An 11,579-nucleotide genomic window follows, 5' to 3' on the forward strand; every position below is an offset into this window, starting at 1 on the left:
CCCTCTGGGCCCGGGTGCAGCGCGCGTGCGCACGCGGGTGCCGGCTCTGGCGCCGCCCGAGGCGTCGGGGCGCGCGGTTGTTCCCTCAGGGCTGATTGCGGGCTGCTAGCGAACCGGTTGTTACGTACCCTTGTGGGTACTTGCAAGTGAGTGTGCTTGTGAGAGTAAAAGTTATAAGGAGGGAGTACCAAATCTGAGAGTGTTATCAAGAAGGGGTTAGAGAAAATAAGACTGCCAAATTGTCCTCGTGTAGAGTAGGTGCGAGTCCTCTCCGGAAAAAGCTAGTCGGAAGACAGTTTAAGAACAGACTCAAGCTGCTCGGGATGATATTATCGATTGTGCTTCGCACTTGGTACCACGTGCTGAAACAAAAATTTTGTAATAAAAAAATTAACATGGAAAGTTAGAAAATTTGAATCTAAACCTAGAACTTCAATTAATTCAGAATTTAGCAATCTTCTTATGACACAAATGCACACTGAACTGTAGCAAGGTTCCTTTTAGGGCTTTTAAAACAAGATTTACTTACATAATGAAAGTGCCAAATCCATCAAGTTGTACATATGATTTTATGAATGATTCATATAATGATTTTGATGATGTGATTTTATGAATCCTGGAAAAAAATTTTTGAGTGAAACAGGGTTTCACTACGCAGTTCAGGCTGGCTTTGCACTCACTTTATAGCCCACGCTGGTCTCAAGCTCACGTCCTCCTGCCTCAGCCTCCTGATTGCTGGGATTACAGGCATACGCCACTGTGCCCCGTCAAAACCATATTTCTAAATTCAAACGTTTTGGGGAATACATGTTTTAGAGTAAATTACTCTAAAATTATTTTTACTGAAGATTACTTTTATAAATTGACATTGCTAATGCATTTATCCCACGATGAATTTGCATGGATCATTACTATATGCCAAATACTGCTCCAGGATTTTTAACCTATTGATGAGCATAAAGCCCTTGCTTGCTCATGAGGGAGAAAGGTAGTAAAGAAACATATGTCAGTTAACTATTACTGCTATAAAGAAAAACAGTGCAGGATGAGAGAGTAGAGAATTTTAGATAAGAATTATTTTTTTTCTGTAGTAATGCATCAGAACTAAGAAGTGCATGTATAAAGTTTTTATTCCGAACCAAAACATTATCTTTTACGGCAGAACTGGAAATCAAAAGTTCTTCTAGTAAGATTTGCTGGAGGACTTTTGTATAGTTCATGCCCATTTTTTTCCCTAAAGATCCTTTGAATTTGTAGGGGCTTTTTGGTCTTATTTGCAGTTTTGTTCAGAATAAATAATTCAAGCATATCAATGTTAGCCTTAAGATTTTCTATTTAATTTCTGAGATACCAAAACTACATAAAAGTTTATTTGTAAAAGTTTTTTGTTGATTAAAAATGCATAGTTCTAAAATTAGATAGGAAACATTACTTTTTGGACAATATAGAAAATGACTAGTACTTTCATTTATATTTTTCAGATAATTGTTCAAGTTTTGAAACTGGTTATATGCATAAAGATATTAAAACTCTGAGCAGACTGGGGAGGTAGCTCAGTGGAAGAGTGCTTGCATAGTATATATAAGGCCCTAGGTTTGATCCCCAGTACCTCAAACAAACTAAGCAAGACAGCTTGTGTTAGTATATTTCTGAATGACTCTTCAGCCTCCTATGCTATTATTCTAAGCTTTTATTTCTGAGTTAATGTTCTGGTTCCTATGCTACTATTCTAGGCTTCTGTTTTCATATAAATGGCTAATTGCTTTAGCCATTTATAAAACCAAACTAGTTTCATTTTTTACTATTTTTGTTGATACCTGAATGATTAATAAATTGAGAGAAGTAGAGAGGGCAATTAAACATGTTGGGGAAGGAAGCCAGTAACTAAAACAATGAAAAACCTCACACTATAGTATTCTGGATCAGTCCTAAAATATTTGCAGGTTTAACTCCCTTACTTGTACCATTTTCTCAAGAGATGGGTACATTACTTGTTCCCCTCCATCACTCCTACTTGTGTCCTATCAGGGAATCCTCAGTGTTGGAGAGACATAATCTAAATTAGCAGTGAAGCTTTCTCCACAAGGTGGTGCTCATATAGTTTCTTTGACTTAAATTTCTATTCTTAGGACAAATTTGAAGTATATTAACTACCACAGAAGAAATATAAATATAACTTATGTTTTATGACCTGTGCATCTGATTTTATTTCACATATAGAATGTTCTGTAATATTTCAGACTTTAGAAACAAATTGGGATGTGGTGTTAATGCACAGGGGGAAGTAACCGGAACAAGAAAAGAGCAGCATATGCCTGTAGAATGGTAACCTATACATAGGAGGATGGGTAGGAATTTGCCTTGAGAAGGATGAAAGAAAATGCATTGGTACAATGTGAAGAGGGGCATGAGTGTGAAAAAGCATGAATGAGTAGAGAAGCAAATAATGAATTTGATTACTGAGGCACTTGGGAGGAAGTTGCAGAAGATGAAGCTGCAAGACTTGTTGGTATATTTTACCAGATATTGTGAGAAAGTAATGATTCTACTTTACTTAGCCAGAAACATTTTTCTATATCTTTGCAAATAGAAACTATGTGTTTTGTATCCTGTAGATTTATGACAAAGGAGTTTCCAACAATGCTAAAATCAAATGACGACTTGTTTCCTGTGGATAATTTATTTTTCGAAAACTCAGATGAAGTTGAAAAGTAAGTCTGCCTCCACAGAATGGTAATATAGTGTATTATTTTAGATTTTTAAAAATTTTAAACAGTTTTAATTTTCTCTCAGTAAATAATGAAGGGGCAACAAGTGATATTTCAGTTACATATTTGGAAAACATGGAATTCAAATATAAGGAAATAAGTGAAATTTAACATGTTAAATGTTGCCATTTTAAAAGTAGATTCTTGTCTATTTACCTTTCATTTATATCATTTCTGATTTGTTATTTCTGGCCAAGGTAAAGGCTAGAATTAAAAGAATATAACTCAGGTCAAAAAATGAAGTTACTTTTTGAAAACAGAATGGGCAATGTGCCAAAGGCCAAATGTGATAGGGAAATTCAGTGTAGGCAGGAAATATAGATGGAAATAAAGGTGCAAGACCAAAGACAACAAGAATAATAGAAAGTAGGTAGTCTCTTAAATATCACCTTTTATGGATTTTCATATGTGAATTGCTCTCAATTGTAAATTTTCTATGTTGGTCCTATTGTATTAGCCTGTGCGAATGAAACATCATTGTTTCCTTTAATTTTAATCACATTTGTTCAAATATTATTAATTGATGAAAGAGACATTAAAAAGAATAAAATAAATGTTTACTTCAAAAATTTAAAGTCTAGCTGAGGTTAAACACACATATGGAAATGTCATTAATAAATAATGTGACTATGTAATTCATCATCCAGACTGGAATATTTTTCATCAAAGTGTATCCAACTAGGGAAGCAAGAGTTAGTCAGAACTGACCCAGGCACATTTTGGAGCATATGGTTATCTTTCTAACAATACAAAGTAAAAAAGATGTGCAAAGCAAATGATAAGTGTATGTTCCTGCAGTGAAGTTTCAGATTCATCAGGAAAGTCATCTTGAGAAGGATGGTCAGGTCAGACTTTATGGTAGTAGAGAGAAACTTCAAGAGGCTTGGCATTTGAAGGCAGAGTGTTATAGAAAAGAAAGGAAGGGAGGGAGGGAGGGAGGGAGGAAGGAAGGAAGGAAGGAAGGAAGGAAGGAAGGAAGGAAGGAAGGAAGGAAGGAAGGGGAAGGGGAAAGGAAGGGAAGGGAAGGAAGGAGGGAGGGCAAAAAAGAAAAAGAGGAAAGACAAATCAAGATGGAGATGAGACAATTCAAAGTCCTTTTAGGGGACACTATCTTTTTAGGGGACAGTGCATAGTGACAATTTTCTGCAATAAATGATTCCTAAAGAAGAAACAGTAGGACATAAAGCTTAAAAAAATCAATGGAGGATAGATTGTTTTGAGTATTAAATGCTAGGATAAAGACTTTTAGAATATTGTTTGTTTTTATTTTTAAAAATAATTCTCTATGTGTTAAAGGCCATGTATTTAAATCAACAAACTTTCTTGAACAGTATATTTAATTATAAAAAGCATTGTGCCAAGTACTGTTGGTATAAATGAAAGTAAAAAATCAAAGCTCTAGGTGGGTATGGGAATCAGGCAGTGTACAGGGTAAGCAGAGTAAAGGAACCATCCATGTGGCACAGAATGTATTATCTGTTAGACATTGTATTAGTCATCTCTTTGTCCAAAAACTTGAGGTAACAACTCATAAGAAGGGAAGATTGATTTTGGATCACAGTTTTAGAGATTTTAACCCATGGTCAGTTGGCCTGTTATAAAAAGATCTCTGCTTTTGAATCGCTGGTGTGTATGTCATAATGGCATACACATCACGTGATGGAGGAAGCCCTCAATTTATGGAAACAGGGTGGCAGAGACAGAAAGGGGTTGAGGTTCCCATGTCTCCTTCATGGGGACACCCCCAGTGACCAAATGTACTCCCATTTGACCCTAGCTCTTATAGGTTTAGCTCCCTCTCGATAGCCCCAGGACCTTTAACACACAAGGTTTTGGGGGACACTTATCCAAACTATAGCAGTGTATAACAAGCAGTTCAGTTTGACCTAGACTAAAAGTTATGTATAAGAGAATTAAAACTAAGCTAGTCTAAGCCCACTAGCTTAATATAAGTTTAACATTGGGAGCCACTGAAGGATTTTGAATGGAGTTGTGTGACAATGTGGTAGGAATGTATAAAATATATTAGAGAGGAAGCCTAGAGGCAGTGAGGGCTGTTAAGACACAGTTGTTCTCAACCAGACAGAAGTTGATTAGAATCTTGGTTACAATAGTGACCAAAAAAAGGGAAATGATGAATTCAAGAACTTATTATAAAAAAAAGAGAACGAAGTTATTATAAGGAAGATTCAGTAAGACCTGATAGTTGTCTTTATATAGTGAGTAAAAAAGATTATTATGCTTTGGATTTTGGTACTGTGATAATGGTAGCACCTCTAGAAAAAATAGGGAAATCATAGGAAAGTAATTTTATGAGGGAGTAGAATAGTAGAGTTCAATATGTGTTTCTTATATCTCTCCTCTTTCTTGGATTTTTGGAATATTCTTTGCAGAAAAGAGTTAACAGTAGTTCTACCCTTGTAAAGGATTGTTTGCTGGGGTGGGGGGGGGTCTGAAAACTTAGATTTCAAGAAGGTTCCCACTATTACTGATGCAATAGCTCCCTGTATGTAAACTGCATGTACAAATAATATGGTTTAAACTAAACAACTGCTTTTCTTCTGGGATTCTGAAATTTATGTGTCAGAGGATACTTATTGGTATCCAATTAAAAGACCTGGATATTGAGTCCCTAATAAGCTTCTCTCACGGGTAGCATTTCACATACACTATGTTGTGATAGCTCATTACTTAGAGCAGTGGTGGCAAACCTATGGCACATGTGTTGCAGCAGGCTGTTTGTATCATTGAAAGCTGTACAAGTTTCGCTATCACTGATGTAGAACATTAAATGTGTCCCATGTGACTCCACAAGACAGAGCCTTTGGAAATTTGTGTCTGGTTTCTGTTGGATTCTGCCCCATAGCTAGAAGTAGGACTATATGCTGAGTCTTGTGAGTCATGCTAGGGAATTGTTGAGGTGGGTGTGATCTAGGGGATCTTTGAGATAGTCCTAAATTACAGTCTGTCAGATATTGTCAGATAATGTATCTAGGTTTTTTTATTTGGAAAATACAGCACTATGATAAGCAGAAAAGTAAAAGATTGAGTGTCTGTCTCATTTCAGAGAGTTTAACATTCCTAAGTGAAGAGAAAAGAAATAAATCATAAAATCTTTGGGACTTGGGATAGGCAGACTGCATGGTGCTCTTCTCAGCTGTATTTCCTGTTGCCTAACCACTACCTTTTTGCCCTAATGAAGGACAAGTCAGCTTTGGTGGGAAAGCAAATATTAAAGCAGTATCAGTTAACAAAATCACAGCTGAAAGATGAGGGGTAAGGATGCCAAAGTGTGGCACAAATCACATTAGTTATTGTAGGCTTATAAAGAAAGACATTATAGCTCTCACATGGTTTCTTAGATTTTCTGTAGTTTATAGATAGTTCTGGACCGAGAATGTTTGGTTTAGGACCTTAATTGGTAATAATGTTCTAGAATACGAGTAATAGTGTTGTGTAACATTGATGATACATGATTTTGGATGAGTTATTTTGTAAGTAATTTGTTATGTGTGATTGTTAAAGTAGTCAAGTTTGAACATGATTTATTACTTTTTTTAAAGATTGGGACAGGTTTAAGTTTCCTGTCACAAACATTTTAATTGGATAAAATGAGGCAGAATTGTAGCCATTTTTAAAGTAGCAGATCTCACACAGCATTATCATTAATCCCTTAACACAAGGGAAAAAGTGTTACGAACACTCCTGCTGTATAGAGGTAAATCAAAGTAATGACAGAAAATTAGTTTACAGAATGTTTATCTAAGATTTTGTAATTGAGTAATGCTTAATAAATAGTGTGTAATGTTATATCTTAAATAACATGTTCGTATTTTTGTATTTTGTATAGATTTCCAGACAGTGAAAAATCACTGGATTGGTTTCTCCCCCCTGCTCCATTGATTTCAGAAATCCCAGATACTCAGGACTTAGAGGAAGAAATCGAAAGTCATAAATTGTTAGGTAAATTGCTACATTTATTGTGAAACCAAACTCATGCAGCTCATGTCAACATGAAAGAGTCTAGCAACACATTAAAATATTAATTTCTTTATTTTAATGGAATAAAATGAAAGGCTTCACCTATTTAAAATAGTGCTTATCAAATCTTAGGCTCTAAAACACTTTCTTCATATACATATTAATATACATATACATAGTATACAATACACTATCATATAATTGTTATTTTGTTGTTGTTGTTGTTGTTTTTTGGTACCGGCAGTTGAACTCAGGGCCTTACCCTTGCCAAGCAGGCGCTGTGCTGCTGAGCTGCATCCCTGGCCCTATGATTGTTTTTTTTTGTTCTGTGAATATTTTTCCCCTTACCGTTAAAATTCCTGTCACTGAGGTTCAGTTTTTCTTTGCTTTTTATTAAAGATAAGATCCTCTGGGAGCCAGATGTCTACAGTATATTGAGTGAAAAAAGCAGTACGCAGAATATTATATATGGTTTGAGACCATTTTTATAAAAATCAAAAAACAGTCATGCTCAGGCTGGGTATAACTCAAGGGTAGAGCATATTGTCTCAGGTAGAGCATACATGTGTGGGCCCCTGAATTCAACCCCCAAAACCAAGAAAAAAAAGCATGTTTAAATAATGTGTGTTATGTAATGTGATATTTCTAGTAAAACTTTATTTTTTAAATTGAGTAGTAGATTCATACATATATATTTGATTATTAAGCCTCATAATTTACATATATGCTTTGTATATAAAAACATATACTCTTGAATATGTCAAATACTATTTAGCATACATAATATACAGGTAGTATATGTATAAATAAATAGATATGTATAAATAGATGTATAAATAGCAAATTTAAGAGCCAATAAGTCTACCAAACTCTGCCTAAACCTTCCATAGATTCTTGAAAAGTCTCTAAAGAAATCTTTAAAATTCTATCACTCTAATGAAAACATTTCTTTATCTTGAGTTTAGGAGAAAGATTACAAAATTAAAAACATTGTATCATATAAATACTATATCACATTTGATAGTATTTTATGATTGGTCATTGTATTTCTGTGTGTAAATTTTGTAAAATTTTAAGACTTAATTGCTTTTATAATATCACTTATAGCTAAAGTAGTTAAATATTACAGTTATGGGTTGCTTTTTTGTGGGTTGGGGTTAAACCTATTTTATAATGTAGGTTCTGTATACATTTTGAATTTTGTTTAATAATTCTGAATTAATTTCTGAGCTCCCTTCAGAAAAAAAACATTTGTAGGTATTTTAAAACCATATATAGTATTATAAATTATTTTGTTACTGTAATAATACTTTTCTCTTGGCTTTCTATGTAACTAATAAACTCTTTTGAAAGTTTTCATTAAATCTTTCCATTGTAATTTTGAAAATTTGTTTTCATGAAAAATATATAATAATTAATATGTTCTGTTTTTATAGGTCAAAGAAAGAAGCCAAAACTGTTAACATCAAATTTAAAGATTACTAATGGAGACACAAGTTATATTTTGCCAACACAAAAATTCAAATTTACCTCTAATAAATATGAACAAGATTATCTAAATTTTGAACAAGTAGATAACACTGACTTATCATATGTTTCTGAGAAGTTGACATATGGGTCTTCTCAGAGATATAAAACTCACATGGGCACTGAGATAGCACCTGAGATAAATGTTTCTGATGATACAAAATTAGTTAATATTGTAGAAGATAAAGGAGAAAGCACATCAGCATTCCGAAAAAGGTAATTAATTAAATGAAGTAAGTATTATTCAGTGAATACATTTAAATATTTATGAGTACATTCAAAAGTATTAAACATGACAGAATCTGAATGAGACAAACAGTAACAAAAGTAAAATCTATTATATGTTAGACCTTTTAGGTCTGGGGTTCTAGTCATAGTTTCTTGCTTTCAGAGGGATAGATAGTAAATAATTAAAACTAATTGACTACATATAGTATGACAATTATTTTGGTGAATTATACGATTGGAGCAGAAGTTCTCAAGCTTTTTTGTCAGTATACTTTTACATTTAAAAATTATTGGGCTGGGGATATAGTTCAGTGGTGCAAGCGTCTGCCTGGCAAGTGCAAGGTCCTGAGTTTGATTCCTGGTACAAAAAAATAATTATTGAAGATTCCCAATGAGATTTCATTTAGGTGGGTTATATCTATTAATATATAACAATATTAGAAATTAAAACAAAAATTTTAAAAAAACTTTTGCTAATTCATGTTAGATTTATACTAAACCCGTTACTAGGGGCTGGGGATTTAGCTCAGTGACACAGCGCCTGCCTGGCAAACGCGAGGTCGTGAGTTCAATTCCCGGTACCAGAAAAAAAAACAAGCGAAAAAACAAACAAACAAACAAACAAACCCATTACTAGTTAACTCAGTGTATTTTTTGTTTGAAAAAATTTTCATCCATCATCAGATGAATGGATTAAAAATATTAATAATGATATCCTATATATATACACAGATCTCAGTTTAGGGCAGTTTGACTAATGATTCTTTTACTTGATGGTAATATAAAAGCAGTATGTATTTGTTGGTAACCATACTTCAAATCCTTAGTTTTGGTCTTTTCCCATTCTAGTGTTACGTATTACCATAATTTCTCTTGCTAGACAGTGACTCATTGCAGCTTCCTGTCAACCATGCAGTCACAAGAGTAAATAACCAATACTCTATAGTATACAATGATTTTCACTAGGTTAGATGTATTCAATATATTTTTGACTTAATGATAGTTTCAACTTACAGTGAATTTATTAGGGTATAACCCCAGTGTAAGTCAAACAGCATCTGTATATGCAATGGAATACTATTCATTCATAAAAAAAGCATAAAATTCTGTCATTTGTAAGAATATGGATGAATTTAGCTGTTATGTTAAGTGAACTAAACTAGACACAGAGAGACAAATAACTTATATGTAGAATCTAAAAAAAGTTGAATTCACAGAGGTAGAAAGTAGAATTTCAGTTATCAGAGGCTGGGGAAAGAGAAGGGGAAATGAAAGATACTGGTTAATAATACAGAATCACAGTTAGGTGGAATATGTTCTGGTATTTTGTTGTACAGAAAAACTGTAGTTAACATATATGTAAAAATAACTAGAAAAAGGGATTTAGAATAGTCTCATTACAAATAATGTTTGAGGTAACAGTATATTACACCAATTTGTTCATTACAAACTGTGTACTTACAGAACATCACACATTGTACCTTCTCAAATAGATAATTATTTCTCAGTCAAAAATAAAATTTTAAAAACCTATTTTTGAAAACAATTCAGTGAGACAAATAGGATTTCTGAAATGTATTTTCATGTATTCACCAACTCAAACTCTCTGACTAACACTGTTTAGAGTTTTTATTTTCAAAGAAAGATTCCGTTATGTGGGTATTATTGATAAAATCATGGGTTATTTATAATTGAACGAAATCTCTAGCTCCTTTCCCCTTCTGAAAGTTAAAGGGGGAGCAGTAGAGGCTAGAAGCTCCAACACTCTGACAGCGTGGTTGGTTCCTCTTGTTACTAGTCCTCAATCCTGAAGCTGTCTCAGGGCCCTTCAATGGTCATCTCATCAGCACTTATAAACTCAGGTCTGCTTGAGGGTCTTGTATGAATAACAAAAGATACTTCTGTCATTTCAGTTGTTCAGGAAATTCCAAATGCATTAGGAACTCTAACCAGGAATAAGAAACAGAAAACAAATATGTGTTTCTTATTATACCATGTGTGTTAGTTAGCTTCTGTTACTGAAATAAAATGCCTGAGAAAAAAATTTTTTAAAGTGAAAATTTTATTTTAGTGCTTTCAGTCCATGGCTAGTTGGCTTTTTTGGTCCTGATGTGAGGCAGCCCATCACGCTGGGAAAATGTGGTGGAGGAACTGTTTGCTCACGGCCAGAATATGGAGCGGGGTGGGGATGAAGGGTCCCACTATCAACTTCAAGAGCAAACCTCCAATAATCTGAAAACTTTTCAGTAGGCTCCACCTTTAACATTTCTGCCACCTCCCAATAGCACCAGCCTAAGCTTTTAACAACACATGGAGGACATTCCACATCCAAATCCACATAAGGGTTATATTTTTGGACTTGCCACTGACAAAGTGTGCCAGTCTCACACTGGAGCTTTAGAAATGTTTGAAATTAGGAAGTGTGAACCCTTCAAATTGTTTTTGCAATATTATTTTGGCTGTTCTGGATTTTGGCATATGAGAAACATTTTTATTTGGAGGATACAGTTTACTTCTCAGAGTTCCTGTGAGTTAGGAACTTAGGAAACTGAAGTGAGATTTTTGGCCTGTGCTTTCTCATAAGAGTATATATATGTTGACCAAGAACTTTGCCAAGAAAACTGCATGTGTTATCTGGTACCTTCTGTGGATCCAAATGCTGTTGCTGACAACTTTTTAATTCATGATAAATTTGTTGATTTTTTCCCTCTAAATATAACATGTGTTTATATATTTTTATGACAAATCATTTTGGTTAAATTTAACTACTATTGAGTTACTTTTACTGTGACTATATTTAGTGGCTTTTTCCCTTTCTGTTCAGCAGTTTACTAACTTTAGTCAATAATCATTAATTACCTATTGGTTTTTTTTGGGTTGGTTTGTTTTTTGGGTTTTTTTTTTGTTTTTTTTTTTCCGGTACCAGGAATCGAACTCACGACCTCACGCTTGCCAGGCAGGTGCTGTACCGCTGAGCTAAATCCCTAGCCCCTACCTATTGTTGTATACAAATTACTCCAAAACTTAGTGGCTTAAAATGAGAAACGTTTTTATTTGGAGAATACAATTTATTTC

At 34.0% G+C, this 11,579-nt stretch overlaps 1 protein-coding gene across 3 annotated transcripts in view; it reads left to right on the forward strand.

Annotated features, from left to right (window-relative positions):
* The first annotated feature begins 56 nt into the window (after positions 1-56).
* Hfm1 (HFM1, ATP-dependent DNA helicase homolog) overlaps positions 57-11,579 on the forward strand; it is a 94,669-nt gene continuing 83,146 nt past the window's right edge. For all 3 annotated transcript variants that reach the window (XM_005385067.2, XM_013514356.1, XM_013514357.1), the window contains exons 1-4: positions 57-146; positions 2,616-2,711; positions 6,619-6,731; positions 8,186-8,492. In XM_005385067.2, the coding sequence (XP_005385124.1) occupies positions 2,620-2,711; positions 6,619-6,731; positions 8,186-8,492 (512 nt within the window). In that variant the 5' untranslated portion in view covers positions 57-146; positions 2,616-2,619. The remainder of the gene's footprint in view (positions 147-2,615; positions 2,712-6,618; positions 6,732-8,185; positions 8,493-11,579) is intronic.

Source organism: Chinchilla lanigera, unplaced genomic scaffold (assembly GCF_000276665.1).
Source record: "Chinchilla lanigera isolate Chin_1 unplaced genomic scaffold, ChiLan1.0 scaffold00022, whole genome shotgun sequence".
NCBI classification, from domain to species: domain Eukaryota; kingdom Metazoa; phylum Chordata; class Mammalia; order Rodentia; family Chinchillidae; genus Chinchilla; species Chinchilla lanigera.